General features: G+C 39.4%; 1 protein-coding gene across 1 annotated transcript in view; it reads right to left on the minus strand.

The window, feature by feature from the left end:
• Window positions 1-4,199: 4,199 nt before the first annotated feature.
• Window positions 4,200-18,747, minus strand: part of MTAP (methylthioadenosine phosphorylase) — a 38,616-nt gene continuing 24,068 nt past the window's right edge. Inside the window, exons 5-8 of the mRNA XM_060101971.1 lie at window positions 16,393-16,495; window positions 11,853-12,092; window positions 7,617-7,739; window positions 4,200-5,447 (exon numbers count right to left, since the gene is read on the minus strand). Coding sequence (XP_059957954.1) covers window positions 5,409-5,447; window positions 7,617-7,739; window positions 11,853-12,092; window positions 16,393-16,495 — 505 coding nt within the window. The 3' untranslated portion in view covers window positions 4,200-5,408. The remainder of the gene's footprint in view (window positions 5,448-7,616; window positions 7,740-11,852; window positions 12,093-16,392; window positions 16,496-18,747) is intronic.

The raw sequence follows: 18,747 nt of genomic DNA on the forward strand, positions 1-18,747 counted from the left end.
CAACAGAAGCCGCCGCAATGAGAAGCCCATGTGCCACAACGAAGACTAGCCCCCACTTGCCGCAACTAGAGAAAGCCTGTGCGCAGCAACGAAGACATAATGCGGCCTCAAAAATAATAAATAAATAAATAAATTTATTAAAAAAAAGAATGAAGACGAATTGGAGGCAGTGAAAATAGATAGCTCTTCAAGAGGTTATATTTCAATGAAAGTCAAAGCATTAAGACAAACAGTAGAGAGAATTGTGGTCAAGAAGTATTTTTTTAATAGGAGAAATAACAGCATATTTGTGCACTGAGATGCAGTGATCCAGTAATGAGGGACAGTTTGATTATGGAGAAAGGGGCAAGTGCCAGAGTGATGTCTTTGACTAGGTGAGAGTTACAAGATCCAGTAAGTGGATGAGCAGGGAAAAACATCTATGATAGCAGTTTTCAAAGTGTGGTCACCTGGAACTTATTAGAAATGTAAATTATTAGGCCCTATCCCAGACCCCTTGAATCAGAAACTCTGAAGCCCTATTTTATACCTACACCACTCACAAAAATTAAATTGAAATGAATTAAAGACCTAAATGTAAGACCTGATACCATAAAACTCCTAGAAGAAAACATAGGAAAGACATTTGTTGACATGGGTCTTGGCAATGATTTTTTGAATATGACAGTTAAAGCACAAGCAGCAAAATGAACAATCAACAAGTGGGACCACATCCAAGTTAAAAGCTTCTGAAAGTCAAAAGAGACGATCAACAAAATGAAACGGTAGCTTACAGAATGGCAGAAAATATTTGCAAATCATGTATCTGATAAGGGGTTAACATTCAAAATATATAAAAACCCGTACAACTGAATAGCAAATAATAATAATCATCATCATTTAACTGAAAAATTGGCAACGGACCTGAATAGACATTTTCCCAAGATATTCAGATGACCAAAAGGTACATGAAAAGGTCCTCAACATTAGGGCAGTGCAAAACCACAATGAGATAACACATCAGGCTTGTCAGGATGGCTATCAGAAAAAAAAAAAAAAGAGATAAGAAATGCTGGCAAGGATGTGGAGAGAAGAGAACCTTTGTGCAAGGTTGGTGGGAATGTAAATTGGTATAGCCACTATGGAAAACAGTATGGAGGGTCTCAAAAAAATTACACAAAATCACTATGTTGAAGAGATATCTGCACCCCCATGTTCATTGCAGTATTATTCATAACAGCCAAGACATGAAAACAAACTGTACCCATTGATGGATGAATAAAGAAAATGTGGTATGTATATAAACAGTGGAATATGGTACAGCCATAGAGAAGGAAATCCTGCCATTTGTAACAACACTGATGGACCTTGAGGGCATTATGGTAAGTGAAATAAGTCAGATAGAGAAAGACAAATACTATTCATCTCATTTATATGTGGAATCTAAAATAAAACAGAACACTAAACTCATAGAAACAGATATCGGATTTGTGGTTGCCAGAGGCAGGAGGTGGAGGGCAGGAGAATTAGGTGGAGGTGGTTAAATGTACAAACTTCCAGTTATAAGTTAGTACCGGGGATGTAATGTACAACATGATGACTATAGTTAATAATGCTTTATGATATATTTGAAAGATGCTAAGGGAGCAGATCCTAAAAGTTCCCGTCACAAGGAAAAACTTTTTTTTCTGTAATTGTATGAGGTGATGGATGTTTGCAATATATACATGTCATTATGCTATCTTAAACTTACAATATTGAATGTCAATTATATCTCAATAACACTGGAAAAGAAAAAGAACTAAAGATGTTCAGGCAGAAGGTCTCTTGGAAGGACAGGCTGCCATCCAATATTAGAACTGTGTTGTGTGGAAGAGATTTGATGGCTCCCTAGTAGTTCCAGAGAGGGACAAATGAAAGTTACAGGTAGATTAACTTCAATTCAAAATTTAAGAAAAAGAATTCTTTCTAACCATCCCCTGTCCACCAGTGGAATGGGTTATGTTGGGAGCAGCAATCAACAAGCTCAGCAGAGGCTGGAAGATGCAAAGACACAGAAAGGGGGACTGAGACACCAGTACTGAAATGTGTGCACAATTTCAAGATGGCTGCAAACCCCAGATTACAACGTCCCAGACTAATGACTTCTAAAAAAGAAACTCTAGGGTGGGATCATGCAGTCTGGTTTAAGAAGCCCTCCAGGTGCTGCTAATGTGTATTGTCAGAAAAGACAACAGAGGGGAAAAGAGCTTGGGGGAGGGTAATGGGGGTATGCCTGGAAGTTGTCTGCTGATGCTTCAGTTTTGTCAGTGAAGAGGGAACTTAAGTCACTTGCTGAAAGTGAAGACGGAGGAGGAGGTGTATGAAGAGCTGATGGAGGTTTTATGTAGGAAAAATAGGATCAGATTTTCACTTATGCAGATATTCACTCATCTTGTGCTAAGTACAAGGAACAAAGGATCCCATAATAAGTAAAAAAAGATGTTTCCTGCTTTTATGGAGGCTTATCAGTAGTGAGAGAGGTTAGTCCACAACTGAACAGCCCTTTAAATATTCGAAATGCTCACATAAGATTTTCTTTTAAATAGTTAGACATATTCAGTCCCTTTAACCATTATGTACGTGGCATGGTCTTCCCAGTTCTCATACACTTCTTTCGGTGCTTTTCAGGTGGTCAGAGTTCCTCTGAAAGTGTTGTGCCCAGAAGTAGACACACTGTCCCAGACATGACCTCGCAGAATTCAATGTCAGGTTAAAGAGGTTATTTTATATAAACTGCTATAGAGCAAGGCCTCCCCTATTCTCCATTCCTCAAAATGAATAAACCAAGAGTAGATGCTTATGGTAAAAAGTCCAAAGAGTACAGAAAGGTACGAGGTAGACAGTATGTCTCTTGGCTTGTACCTCAGAGGTTATCACTCAGCTTCTTTCCAGAAACTCTGTGGACATAAAGCATAAATATGCTATCCACACACGCACATAAACTGCATTATTTTACTTTACATATTTGTCTGGTTTCCACTTTTATCACCGACATTGTTTTATACTGGCACATAAAGACATTATTTATTTGAATTAATGCACCTTATTTAGACACGCCCCCAGCCCTGCACCACTGAGAATTTTAGCTGTTCTTAAGCTTTGGCCTATTAGAACAACTCCAGGATGCACTGAGGCTAATGCGAAGTATTTTCAGGTCTCAAATGTAAGCCTGCTCTTCCAGCCTTCTCCACGCTTTTTGGTTAACACTGAATATGAACTATTCTGGTTATCTAGTTGTCAAAATTATGAACAACAATGCAGAACAAAAATAAGTAGCTCACAATGCCAATACACATTTCTAAGTAGATGCAGAATTACTAATTAGTAACTCAGCACTCTTCCAAGGGGCTAAGTCACTAAGCTAGAACTTTTCCATTATGCCCATAATCCACTGGGGAAACTCTGAAATGCTCAAAACTGATCACAGTGTTCACTTATTTTTGTAGCTAAGAAAAGGAGTGAAGTATCATAGAGGTGGGAAGTGTTCTGGGAAGAAGTGGTCAGCAAAGTCCTCAAGAATGAGGTAGAAGGAAAATTATATTATTGGCTTTGTTTAAGGAGTGAATGATGGGTAACAAAACAAGAGTACCATGTACTCCATTTTAGAAGTCTAAAAATGAGGCTGCAAGAAAAGGCTACTGGATCAAGAAAAGAACTTCTTTAACTTGGGAAGCACTGTACTTTGGGAAGGCAACAAGAAAAATGCCCGCATTTTGGCCTTGACATCCTCAGACACCTACCAAAAATGAAAGAAAGTAAGGTATAGCATATATTACAGGGTAGTGAAAACAATCATGGGGTATAGAGCCAGAGAACCTTAGGTTCAGACCCATCAGGTCCTCTGTGGCTCCCTCATATGCAGAGTTGAAACCACTGCATCAGAGAATCCAAGAGCCATATTCACATGTAACCCAAACAGCTTAGTATTAATGCTGAAGGGTAACTAGTTTATTGTTTACAATTAGCAGCTTATTATCTTGAAGACAGTTTCTTAGGCACAAACAAACACATTCATTCTACAATCTCTTTAAACAGACGAGATACATCACTAAAGGACCCAGTAACAGACCACAGTGAGAAGGAGTAATTTTGAGGGAAGAATGATCGCCCTGTGATAAGAAAACAAACCACATTCCTAAAAAATTGACAATAAAAAAAACAATAAGAAGCAAGCTTCCATTTTCTTTATTAAAAAACAAAAATCACCAACTCATGGAAAATAATTCATCAAATCATAAAAAGGAGTAGAAACAAAAAGTCAAATGTCAATTTAAAGAATATCTGACACACTATAATGTGTGTATACAGTCTCTTAAATAATTTAAGATTAGCTCCATATTAAACACCCAGCTTTTCTCACATTGCTGCAAACCCAAGTATTGTTCTGATTATACAGTCATTAATTATCTTTTTTAACAAAAATAAAGATTGAACTCAAACAGAACTCCTTAGTATTGCCGTTTTAACTTTTGCTGCATTACCAGAAACTGTGTGTTTTCAAGAACTGGATCTTTCTAAGCCCATTTTTATTTTTAAAACTTCACTATTTGATTATATTCATTGTAGAAAAATGTGAAGATATGGAAAAATATAAAGAAAATTAAAAATTTATCTAGCATCCCTCCCCCCAAATATAATAACAAAAGAGTATATATTTTTCTATTCTTTGTACATATTTAAAACAAAATTAATACTGTAAAATGCTTATATATCCCCATTTCATATTATACAGCAACAATTTCCTTAGTACATTAAATATTATGTGAAACCATGATGTTCAGTTGGCTGCTTCACAATCTAATTAGAGCTTAACCATGATTACCTCCAGTTGTTGGATATTCAGATTGTTTTGAATATTTGCTATTAAAACTATGTTCTACATCCTTCTTTATACGTAATTATTTGTATGTATCTGATAATTTCTTAAAGATAAATTCCTAGGAGTAAAGTAACCAGCACAAAGGGTATTTTTTAAGCCTTTTGATACATTTTACCAAAATGCCCTCCAAAAAGATTGTACCAATTCACAGTCTCATCAATAAATAGTCTAAGAGCTATTTCTTCACATTCCTTGGCAACACAGGAATGTTACTGCTTACCTTTACTGTTACAAATTTGGGGGAATGGTGAAAGGTGTCTTCTTTTTTTCTAATGTGTAAATATTTCCCCACATGTTTTCTGGTTATTTGCTTTCCTTCTGTTATTTGAAGCAGTCCAAGTCTTTTAGAAGGCATCTCTGATGTGAGCAATGTCTTGTCTTATCACTTGTTCTTCCTTAGGGGGCAAGGGCACAGAAGCTGCATGTCTCTTCTGTGTTTTCTCAAGCAGGAATTCCCCAAATGATTGGAATTAGAAGGTTACATTGTCTTCTGGGCAGCCATGCTATTTTAATGTCTTGGTAACAAAACAGAAAACTGGGCCATTTTCTGAAAGAAAGCAGGCACAAATTATGGGACTTTGAGTGTAACTCCTAACTTTTAGTTCTTCATTCTCCTTTCATGTAAGGTGAGGTTCAGAATGTTTATCTCAGAGGACTGTTCTGATTCTCACTTATCTCCACCTGCCTTTACATCCACTAGGACATATTTTATACACCAACCTCTAGCCTGGATTGTTGTTTATGCAACCTCCATCATTCGCCTTATTCCACTGAAAAACGTCATTGAAATTTCCATGTTAGTATTGCCAAATAGAATAGGAGCTTCTTCATTACAGCGTCTTACATATCTTGACATATAGTGGGTGCTCACTAAGTGTAGTGAGTTAATGATACACACTTCAGTGCTGAGAGAGCTGAAAATACTGCCCTGGAATAAGGGATTATTAGTATGGTGTTCCTTAATGCTATAGAATGGAGGCCATGATTCTCAATTTTGTCTAGAGCAGCAATTCTTCATTTTCTCTTTTCTACACATATTAACCCTCTTAAAAAATACATAAATACAGAAACACACAATTTTACACACACTTTCAGAAGTTTCACAGAAAGAAAGGAGAACACCGACTTCTACTATTCAAACATCTTTACTTAAAAATGCAGCTGAAATAATAAATTTATTGCTTGACAAATTATCTTTAAGTTCAAGGGACTATGGTCAAAATGGGGTCAGAAACCTAAAAAAAACAAAAACAAAAAAAAACAAACCCAAAACACACCATCCCATCTTGCAGGTTATACCCTCAGCAGCAGCAAAAGTATGAGTCACATTTCCTGCCAATCAACAGTGTGTTTATTTAGACGAGCCAAAGTCATGCTGCTCTATCACATTACACTCATTATGTTTAGCTAAATGTAACTGTTTCTAGTTTAAAGTGGCATTCTCCAATTCTTAGAATTTGTTTTCTGTTCCCCTTTTCTTTATCCTTATAATAAGGGCTGCTTGTATTTCAATTATGATGAAATACTTCATGGGGGAAGGGCCTACCATTTACTCATTAAAGAACATTTATCTCCTGGGTATATAGGCTGAAACCAATGGATGTGTTTCCTGCTCCTTATGGATTTAAAGTCTAGTAGGGAAGATAGATTACAAATGCCAATATTCCTGACTTTGCCAGTCCTCAAGGCTGAGAGGCATATTATTACAGTGGTGTGCTGGAGCCTGCTTGTACCAGCTTGTAAAAACCTGATTATGTACATCACTTCCCAGCTTACCAGTGGCTTCATGTTAGTAGCTTGAAGTCAGCCGTGCAAGAGCATTTATACCACAGCAATCAGCAAACACTACAAATCATGGCACCTCCATGCCCAGCAATTGGCTATCATTTACTACCACATAGTGTCCTTGTCACACTAAACAGTGGCTCTCATTCCAGGGCTCCTCGGTGGTAATTCAGGTAGAGAGGGCTTTTATCAACTTTTCAAATCCTCTCAACTACTTTTCTTAAGACCTAAGAGTACAGATGGATTCTAGGAGACCTTAGGATATACTGGCTACTAGGTGAATGTAACATCTGATCAATTTCAGGCAACTCCTTATCAAAGGTGGTTAATCAATAGAGTCTCAAGATGTCCAGATAAAAACCACACATCTCTGAGCTCAGCAGTCAGTTCAAATTATATTCTGGGAATTAATACTAGAGTTGAAGAGCTACTGATCTGCAACCCATCACTTGTTTATCATTAATTACTATCTTAGTTTGACGCAGCATTAACTGTAAGTAGACATTCCCTGGCACCATTTCAGTATTGCTGCTGTCAGTGTTTTGGCTTTAAAGGCTGCCAACATTTTGCATGGATCTGCCAAAGAGAAAACAGCCTTGTCTGCAGTGTAATCCATGTACAGAGCAAACATTACCAATCTTCTGAAGTAAAACTTAGGGATATACTGCAAAGCAGGACAATGTTAAGAACCTGGTAGACTAGATAATAAAACTCTCCCCACCTTAACTTCCAGTGCTCTTGCATTACCAGCCAAAATGTGTATCTATTCCATTTATGGTTAGTAGTAGTAAATGGCATGAAAACTTGTAGAAAACATCTAGTCTAGTATAAAATACATAAGAAGATGGACCAAGGGTGAAATGCAAATTAGAGAAAAAGGCAGCTGAGGGTCTATGGAAGTGTCTGCTTAGAGATGGCTGAGGATACTTACCCTAATGTTATGGAGGGTTTCTGACCATTCCATGGATCCTATCTGAGGTATAGTAGTGAGAAGTAAACTTTTGGCTTTATTGGCATTTTCTTTCAGGGTCTTTAAGACCCGGTCCACAGAAACCTAGAGAAACAACAGCACGGGATGTTAACAATTTAAAATTCCACTGCTTTTCACAGAACACTTTCTTGAGTTCCTACCTGATCTGTTAAAGTCAGTTTACCCCAGTTTCAATCCCCTGAACCCAAGCTCTGCATGTATCAGGGAGAGCTCTTGGAGAAACCTAATGACATCCCTGAATAGCACTGCTGGTTTTCAGTATGGCATCCAAGAAAGTTTCTCAGATGTATAATGTGTTAGCATGGCCTAGAAAGATTGTGGCTCTCTCCTTATGTCCACAGAATGGATTCCAGTTTTAAAAACTGTTGCTATACTGGATAAATCAGAAGATAAGCACATTTCTCTTTAGAGAAGTCTTCCAGCTAATAAAGAAAAATGATGGAATCAAAGCATCAACCATTTTACAGTCCCAGTGAATTAATGGATGGGCTGTTAACATCACAGAACCAAAAAACCCAAACCAAACAAAGAAACAGTCCACTTTAATGAGCTTCCTTGTGGATTATGACGACCGAATATGATAAAATCTCTAGATCCTGCTGCCAATTTACAGAAAATAACAGAGCACTGAGAAATTGGATAAACCACCCTAAGGAGATGATTTCACCAATTTGGACGGTGGGAAACTCTACAGGACAAATGACCTGGTTTCTTTTAAAAATACCTGAAAGAAAAAAATCACTTATGCTATTTGAGATAACTAGAAAATTGAACTTTGCCTGGATATATTAAGCAATTGTTGGAATGCGATAAGGGCAATGTGGTTATGTTAAATGTTTCCTAAAATGTTTATGGATAAAATTATGGATCAGAGTATAGATGAAATATGATTGGCCTTAAGTTGTTATGTTTATGATTGAAGCTGGATGTTGGATTCTTGGACGTTCATTACCACTGTCTGCTTCTGTGTATGACTGAAGTTGTTTCATAAGGAAGCTGAAAAAAGTTGAGTATAAAACAGATGATCAGGGCTTCCCTGGTGGCGCAGTGGTTGAGAGTCCGCCTGCAGATGCAGGGGACACGGGTTCGTGCCCCACTCCGGGAAGATCCCACATGCCGCGGAGCGGCTGGGCCCGTGAGCCATGGCCGCTGAGCCTGCGCTTCCGGAGCCTGTGCTCCGCGACGGGAGAGGCCACGGCAGTGAGAGGCCCGCGTACTGCAAAAAAAACCCCCAAAAAACCCAGATGATCAGAAAGAGTACTTGTCATGTTTCACTATGCTTAGAATAAACCCAAGATTCAGGGGCACAGTGATTACACCTTTCTGTTTCCTGAAGTATCAAGTCCAGACCCCTCCCACAACATTGAGATATAGTTAGAACAAAATGATGAGCACTGTAGCAGAGGGGAGTCCCATCACTGTGCGAGGGGATCACAGCACAAGGTGGTGACCAGCTAGCTGGGTGCCTGGCCAGCTATCAATCTTCAAATGCAGGGTCATGAAACATCCAAGAGATTTACCTTGTATTTTACTCTTTTCCTCACACTTTGTGACTAATATAGATTCTGATCTCCTTTTTCTATGTTTCTGCTGTTGTTCTTCACCCAAAATGTCCTTTCTACTAACTTCCTCACAATAAATTCTAACCTGTTGAACATCTAGCTTAAATCTCAGAAGTTTTCTTTAGAAACTATCCCCCTCCCCCATTCCATCACACCTACCATCTGATGACCACCCTCTCAGGAGCCAGCACTATACTAGATGCTCTATATTTATCATATGGTTTAATTCTCCTAATAATCCTGCAAGGTCAGAAATGTAACTACACAACCCCCACACATGCGAATGGGTTAAATAACTCACCCAGTATTACAAGTAAAAAGAACAACAGGAATTTGAAGAAGGGTTTAGGCAACTCTAAAACCTTTTTGCCATGCCAGGCTACACATCTGGTTTAAAGCACAATGACACACATAGCTGACTGAGATGATGCCATCTTTGTCTATGTTTTCCTGGTGGCATTTAATATTATTTGCTTTCGTGCCTTACCACTTACACAGAGCTTAGGTTTTTTGGGGTTTTTTTTTTTTTTTGCTTTTAACTGAAGTAGCTCCAACTGACTGTTTTCCAAACCTCATGTGGGCTACTAAACGAAAGTACCACTCGCTCTGCATGGGAGACAAATGTTACTAGACCGAGCAGAAAGCCACAGGCAGGAAGCAATCTGCTGTTGGGAAGTGGCAGAGGCTGGAGTCTCCTATTAATTGGAAGCAGCTTCTCAACATCATGAGGCTGAGCTGTCCCTTAGGTGACCAAAGCTGCCAAGTCAGAGACTGTTGGGTCAGGATTTGCAAATCTCTTACATAACAAACATCCTAGTTGTCAGCAACAGTTTATTACACTGTGGAGTCAGGATAAGACATTCATGCAAAGAATCTGTGTTCATCTATGACCCAAAGTCCATACCCACGGATGGACAGACAGCTAGAATATCTCACTCCATTTTACATGAAATTGGATGGTGAAACAAGCAGCCTGAGATGGTGGTAAGGTCCCTTTGGAGAAGAGGTCACCTTCCCTAAGTGTGTTCAGAACTGCCACCCCAGCACTTCTTCCTTCAAAATTTCTTGGCTGTAGTTTTATCACTTTCTTTTTTTTTTTTACGGTACACGGGCCTCTCACTGTTGTGGCCTCTCCCGTTGCGGAGCACAGGCTCCGGACGCGCAGGCTCAGCAGCCATGGCTCACGGGCCCAGCTGCTCCGCGGCATGTGGGATCCTCCCGGACAGGGGCACGAACCCGTGTCCCCTGCATCGGCAGGCGGACTCTCAACCACTGCACCACCAGGGAAGCCCCCTCACTTTCTTTTTTTAAAATGAGATAAATGACAGGACAAATGATCTGGTTTTTTCAAGTAAAATGCAAGGAATGAAAAGGGAGGAGGATATTAGAGTAAAAGATTTAAGAGGCATATCGTTCATATGCAATGTGTGGATTATAAGGGATCCTGATTTGAACAGTTAAAAATTATAAAATGAGGGAAAATGTGACAAATCTGGACATTTGATTATATTAAGGAATTAATATCAATATTTTTTCATACAACAATGGTGTGGTTTTAAAAAATTACTTTAAAAGAGAGGCCTTTTAGAAAAAGTTACTTCAAAATAATTAGGGTAGGGGAGAGAAAAGTGGGTAGGGGCATATAAATAAAACAAGGTTTGACATGGCTGATAACTGTGGAAAGCTCAGTGATGGGTAACTGGGGGTTCATTATACTAGACTCCACTTTTGTAGATGTTCAAAGTTTTCCACAAAGAAAATATTTGTTTTGGAAGCCTGACCTCAGTGGCCCAGTGTCCTCAAATACCAGCTGGATCTTGCTGTCTTTCCTGCCAAAAACCCTCATTGACCTCCCATCTGAAATCCTTACACAGCCTACGTGGCCCTGCCTCCCTCTTCTCCCTCCTCTCCTCTCCTCTCCACTCCATTCAGGCATGGCCATCTTTCCCGTCACACTTAAACCAGGAAGCCTTCCTGGATTTCAAGTATTTGGTTGGGCTAATTTGATATGTGCTTCTGTACCTTATCACACTATTTCTTTATAACCCCGAGCCTTCTCACATTGGTTTGCTTGGCCTCTACCCAGCCCCACAAAACCCAGAATGTTGGCTCCTTATGGACTTGTCTGTCTGCTATCATATTATTATACCAAGCACAGTACCATGCCAAGGTAGGTGAGACATGAATACAGACAGACATGAATACAGAGTCCTCTTACCAGGAAGAGGTACGTAATAGTAGGGTTTTCACCCTACATAATAAACAGTAGCACAGCATACAGAACTTATAACCAAGTCTTTATCCTTAAAGTAAGGACCAAGTCTCAATATAATTCCCAACACACCTACATGTTTACAATGTACTGTTCCCCTGTTGATCCTTGGATAAAAGTGTCTTTTTATTCTCTATGAAGATGTCTGTTCTTCCAGTGGGAACTACAGAAAAAATCTGTTAATACCTAATGACAGTGTATAAAAAGCTGACTTTAAAACTTGGTAGAATGGCACTTTCTGGAACTAACGTAATATAAACAAAGAGTTAAGACACTCTCTTACTGGCTCACACGGCACGTGGAAACCCAGGCCATACAAGTTCCAAAGAGAATTTCACCTACCACTTCCTCATGCTCCTTCCAGCAATCATAATCTGTTGCCATGGCAATACTTGCGTAGCAAATTCCAGCCTCCTTAGCAAGAATCACCTCTGGAACTGTGGTCATGTTGATAACGTCCGCCCCCCAGGTTTGGAACATGACACTTTCTGCCCGGGAGCTAAAACGAGGTCCCTCAATTGTGATCATTGTCCCTTTTGAGTGGCACCGGAGTCCTAGCTTCTTAGCGGTCTCTCTGAGGACCTAGAATGCAAAGAACCAAACTCAAAACATACAAACAGAAGTTCAGCTTAATTTATTTTTCCTCTGATACTTTAAAGGATTGTTACTATAAACACCTAGTACCTGTAGGCCGTCGAAGAGAACCTAGGAGATCACAGAAGGGCGTTTCCTAGACCCTTACCCACTTACATAATGCTCTGTCCTGCCCCAGCCCCTAGCTCACAGCTGCAAGAGCAAACAGTGAGGTTTTTCCTACACACCAGGCATTTGTTTACATGCTTTAATCTCACTTCTTAACAGCTTTAAGAGACTATCATGGATTGTGAATGGGGGCTTGAGCCTGAGCTCTTAACCTCCAAGGCTACACTAAGGTGCCTTCCTCATTCGCATCTCAGAGATGTGCAGAGTGAACTGTTTTCAAGCTCCTGAGAAACTCATTCTCACTGCTCTTTTATACAAAACCTGAGGGCTTTTGTGAAAGCTTTTTGGGGGTAGAAAGTGATTTCATAATCTCTTTTGCCTGTTGCCTCTCTAAACACATACAGTAAAAAACAGAATGGGGCTGTGCTGATTTCTTCTATCCAGAGATAAACTTATCTTGGCATCCCTTTAGAGGCAAGGCCACATGAGTTTAGAAACATTATTTAAAAGTTTGATCACTTTTTTTAGTGTCTAATAATGTATGTCTAATCTAATTTCATTATTTTCTTAGCCTGTGCTTCAACATTCCTTTTTAATTAAAAAAAAAATTCGTCTTTTAAACTTAACTGTTAAAGCACTGCCAAGAATTCACTTACCCTTATGTAGTCCTAGTTTTTTCATCTGTAAAATGGGAATAATAATATTATATAACTCAGAGATACCAAGAAGTTTTTTTTTTTTTTTTTAAAGAATTTATTTATTGGCTATTTTGGGTCTTCGTTGCTGCATGTAGGCTTTCTCTAGTTGCAGCGAGCGGGGGGGCTTATCTTTGTTACGGTGTGTGGGCTTCTCATTGCAGTGGCTTCTCGTTGCAGAGCATGGGCTTTAGGTGCGGGAACTTCAGCAGTTGTGGCTCGCAGGCTCAGTAGTTGTGGCGCACGGGCTTAGTTGCTCCGCAGCATATGGGATCTTCCCAGACCAGGGCTCGAACCTGTGTCCCCTGCACTGGCAGGCGGATTCTTAACCACTGCACCACCAGGGAAGCCCCGATACTGTGAATATTAAATGAGCTAAGGAATATATATAGCAAGGAATCTAAATGCTTAACTGGTCTTCTAATTATTAACACTGGCAGCTTCTACACATTTCCCAAATAATTTGTCAAGTTTCCTATGATACCATATATAAAATGGAGTGACTCAAAGTCAATAGAAGGCTCCAATCTAGGCCAAAGTCTTGCCTGCACATGTCTGAACCACATAAGCAAATTAACCTATTTCCTTAAAAATAACACATTATGCTATGGTAAGATGAGAAAGAATTTTAACAAGAGCTTTGGCAACTCCAAATTTAGAACCATGACAAGCCCTAGATGACTAGCTGATGCTACATCATGTTTATTTATCCTATACATGCTGAAAATAAGATTCTGCTAAATCAAAACTTTTCCTTAAGTAGTATAGGTATAAATACAAGGGCTTATTAAATCACTCTTTCCCCTGCTGTCCCCCCAACTTTCAAAATTAAGATATAACCAGCCCAGTCCTGTCTTCATTAAATGTCTTTAAAAATCCCAAATAACTGAGCTGTATGTCTCGGCCAAACTTCAGAGCGCTTCTAGAGATGTGTGAAGGAAGATCACAACTATCGCAGGCCAGTGGCAATGTGCCTTGTAAGTCTTCGCCGTCACCCTGGGTGGTGGGTGCCATGATGGGGAGGAGGAAGTAGAGGCTTATCGGCCTGGGTGGGCCAGCCAGTGACAGACCCTGGGCCCTTGCCACCTGGGCAAGTACTCTGCACTCCCACACGAACAGGTAACGCCACCATAAGGTGCCAGAAATATAAACTACAGGCTGAGGGGTCTCTTTACTGTGTCAGGACTTTAGAAGAATTTGTTTCAGATTACCTTTCGACTAGAAGTACTATTTTTTGGAATAGGTAATACTTGCACATGGTACAAAAATGTAAACAGTACAAAAGGATATTATTCTGTGACAAGTATTTCTTCTACCTGTGTACTAGCGACCCAGTTTCCCCATGGGAAACCACTGTTACCAGTTCTTTGGTCAACTTTCCAGAAACACTCTATTTGCATATAAATATTTTCATATTTATCTCTTTTATATACATATTTCAACACAAATGGTAAGATATAGTACAACCATAGTGTACCTTGCTTGCCACTTGACAATCTGTCGTCGGTACACGAAAGATCACAATGATGTTGAAAGTTAAAGTGATAATTACGAAGGGGCAACACCACCCACTCTTTACATTTTTTGGACAATATTTTTAAATCTCTTTTAGGGTATATAAGAATAAAGTAACATTCTGAAGGCCTTATTTTCCCATTTTCTTAAACTGCCCTCCCCAGCACTCTTTTAAAGTCTTTATGTGAGGGTCCTTAGCTTGACTAGACTAATAATAGCTGACTTAATTCGGTCTCAAGGGAGGCCAAACTGCATTACTGGAAACTATCACCCAGCCACCACATTTACATGTGCTCTGCATACATCATTAGCACTTCCCTTACCCACCTCTACTACTAGTACCCAAATCACTGGGGCAGTACCTCTGATTTCCTACTAAAATGCATATTTTCTCCCTAGTCTATTTCTTCCCAAGCTTCCCCCATTTTGCAGTGGACAAAAATGTTACTGCACACATCTAACTTCCCCTGGAGAGCAAATTTATTCTGTGGACAGATCTGTGTTTCAGACTTACATTGTTCTGATATATTCTGCTGATAACTACCCAGGAACATACACAGTTGATCCTTGAACAACACAGGTTTGAACTGTGCAGTCCACTCATACATGGATTTTTTCCAATAAATTCATACTACAATACTATACAATCTGTGGTTCGCTGAATCCTTGGATGCAGAACTGCAGATAAGGAGGGCCAACTGTAAAGTTATACTCAGATTTTCAACTGCATGGTAGGTCAGTGCCCCAACCCCTCACGTTGTTCAAGGGTCAAATGTATTCTAAACTCACACTTAAAACTTAACCTGCCCTTTTTTTTTTGTTTTAAAGAAGTAAAAAAGGTACTTTCACAGAAGTCACAGAGAATCAACATGCAGTGATATATCTGAAATGGCTCCCTCTAACGCCTGGCTTTGGATTCTAGATTTCTGAGACCAGAGTGAGGTTAAGGTGCCCTAGCTCTTAACTGTAAGGAAGCTAGTTTTACATGATTATACAAGGCTGAACATATACTACTTTCCACATTCACGTGTTAAAATCACCTGAATGATTAACATGTTTAGGTATCTGTATTGTCTAAGTTATTTTATAAAGTAGATTTTACTAGGCAGTTTGTCTCTGACAATAACTTCTGACCTACTTACTGGGTTGCACCTGACTTTCAAATCTTGAGTTATAAGAAAAGTACCATGGATGGACTTTTGAATTGTGGTAGCCATTTTTATTCTCTGAAAGCTAAGGCTGTGATTCCTCACTTTATATCACCATTGGCTTTTGTAAGGCTGCCCCTTTAGTCCTGAGATCTTACTATAATCCTGGAGAGGAAGCTGGACAGTAACAGCCAAACTCAGCTCAAAGGCAAATGATGCCAATCTGACAATTTACAGATTATTAATAACTTAATTCATAAAAGCAGCTAACAGTCACTGGATGTCTTATAACTAACAGGCATCACTCAAAGCACTTTATAAGTAAATAACTCTTTTATCCCTCACAGTCCTACGAGGTACATGTTATCATCCCCTTATTTTACAAACGAGGAAACCAAACCTGAGGTTTTGGTCCAAAGACACACAACAGTTAAGCTGAAGAGTAAAGACCTGATCATAAGAAATCTGGTTCCAGATTATATACTCTGGACATACTATGCTACCCTAAGAAATCTGGTTCCAGATTATATACTCTGGACATACTATGCTACCCTAAATTATTTTAAAAGGTATCCTGACAGCAAAATCAAAATTTATTTAAGAAAAAAAAATAGGTTGCAACTTTGAGTGATTCAGCTTACAAATGACTGAGATTAGTGGAGGCATTATTAGCAAAGGGAAACAACTCTTCATAAAACCTTGAGTAAGCAGCAAGCTAGAGAGGGGAAGAGAGACCACATGCTTGGCCAGTTAATCTATGTCTAGATGCCACCCCAAGCCCTCATGACTTATTCTGGTGCACCTTCCAGAAATATTACGAACCTCTCTCGTTTTAGGGCAGAACGGCTCAGCCATTGGAATATGACACACTCCTCTGGCACAGGAATGATTTCCATCATAGAAGGTCTGAAGCCTTCTGGTAGTCCTACAAAATAAAATTAAAAAGGGCAGTTTTTAAAAAGCCGCCTTTCCACCCTTTGGGGGCTGGTTATCAGTTGTATCTAGGTCGATATCTTGGTCCTCACTCCAGAATCAATAGTTCTGGATAAGCTGAAGGAAACTCTTTTTTTTGTTGTTCTTTTTTTTTTTTTTTAAAACAACAACAACAACAACAAGAAAAAGAGCTTCTGGATGGTATTTGGCTTTTTTGGCTCTGGGTTGGTGGCAACGTGCTTCCCAACAGGAATTAAAGTGTCTGTGGTCTGATGGCTGTGATAGGATAACCACACTGAACTGTAGATGCAACTCAACTGTGGGCTCAGGAAGCCAGGTAAAACACTTAAGAAGTCAATATGAAAATTTTCCATCATCTTAGATGTAGAGGATTGTATAGTGAACCCCATATATATCTATCACTTAGATTCAACAGTTTCCTAAATTTTGTCAAACTTGCTTCATCTGTTGCAAATCCCAGACTTTGTCACTTCACCCCTACTTCAGAAGGACCAAAATATGTGGAGTATTTTCCACGGCAATGTCACTATCACAACTGATAAAAATGACATTAATTCCTCAGTATCACCTAATATATAGACCATGTGCAAATTTCCCTGGTGTTCTCAAAAAAAAAATCTTTTTTTAAACCATTGTTTAGTTTCATGTTTAGTTTCATTAGTTTCATGTTCAAACACGGTCCAAACTTTGCATTTGATTGCCCTGTCATTAAATTGAGAGTAATTCCTGCCCTCTGCCCTCAACCTTATTTTTTCATGCCTTTGACCCACTGAAGAAAGCAGCCATTCATCCAGCTCCACATTTCAGAATCATCTGTCTCTTCGCTCCCTTACTTAAGCTTATGCATCTACCCACCAGAATTAGTTCTAAAGTCTCATGAAAGTTCTAAAGTTAACTTTCTGATAAAACATTTTTGAATCTGTTGGAGAGAGGGTAAAATTAAGCCAGTGGCAAGTCACCCAGCAACTTCTCTCTCAAAGTTTTCAGAATAAAGCACTTCCTATATCCATTATATTGTTCTAAACTTGAACTCATGAGTAATATAGAAAAGAAAGTCCTCATTTTCCTAGAGAGGGGAGAGCAGGGGAGGGAGAGAGCAAGGGAAAACCAACAGCTGAAGGCAAATCACTTCATTTCTGCTTTCGGGGGTGGGAGGGTAGGGAACAGCATGGAGAAATATTCTGGTTCAGTTTACACAGCTGGTGTGTCCACCTATCAAAGTTAACCAGTTACTTCCTCCCCATCACATATTAAACAGTGACACTAGCTGGCACCAAAGCCACCTTGCTCAGAGATTAGGCCTCAGAGATTGGGAGGAATGAAAACCCAGTCTGTGCTCCTCTCAACCCCTTATCGTATACGGGTCTTAAGGGAAAGGCTAAGTTAACCCCAAAGCAATTTCAGATGGTGTTGAAGAACAGGTCAAATGACTCTTCCAGCCTGTATAAACAGAGGCTTTTCTCTTTTTGTAAAACTGACTAATAAAATGGTTCCACATATTCCAGCTTTGGCTTGGTTTCAGCCTTCAATGAGTCAAGTATTAGCAAAAATCCTACTTACAACCATGATTAAGTGTGAAAATAGGGCCACAAAACCCTTCAGTGGCTATACTCAAATAGACATCTATGTAGTAACACCCCCATCTTATCTATTTCTGTCCCTCTCTATTTCCACCCCTTCTTTGCCTGATTACTCCTCACTCTGTTCTGAACATTTACCTTAAGACATAATATGTATTAGTTATTCCTTATGTTATGCAATATACATGTGATACTGCCTACAGTTTCAATTCCCTCTCAACTGGAACATTTTACATTTTTCTCTTTAAACAAAGCTCCCAAACTCCCACCTCTAAGGCTTATAGCAAACCACCATATCTTCTTGATTCTTCATTTCCCAATTATAAAATGTAGTGTTCATCCACCCATTTATAAGAGTGTTATGAGGATTAAGTCAGCCCTGATGCCCAGATATCCCACGGCAGCTCAGAACTGAGGTCTGGGCTAGAGACTGAATTGGGAGTCAGCACCAAGGAGAAGCTATAGCTGAGAATGAGGCCTCAGAGCACCCAACCTTGCAGGAGGGGTAGCCCCAAGGAAGAAATGGGGACTTTAATACCAGTATTTCTAATAGGTTCAGGGTTATGCTGTCAAGATCCCAGGAGGGAAAGTGCAGATAAGAAACATCTCTTCATGCAGACTGCCCACCTACTTGTGGTGTTCT

Source organism: Mesoplodon densirostris, chromosome 6 (genome assembly GCF_025265405.1).
Source record: "Mesoplodon densirostris isolate mMesDen1 chromosome 6, mMesDen1 primary haplotype, whole genome shotgun sequence".
Taxonomy (NCBI): domain Eukaryota; kingdom Metazoa; phylum Chordata; class Mammalia; order Artiodactyla; family Ziphiidae; genus Mesoplodon; species Mesoplodon densirostris.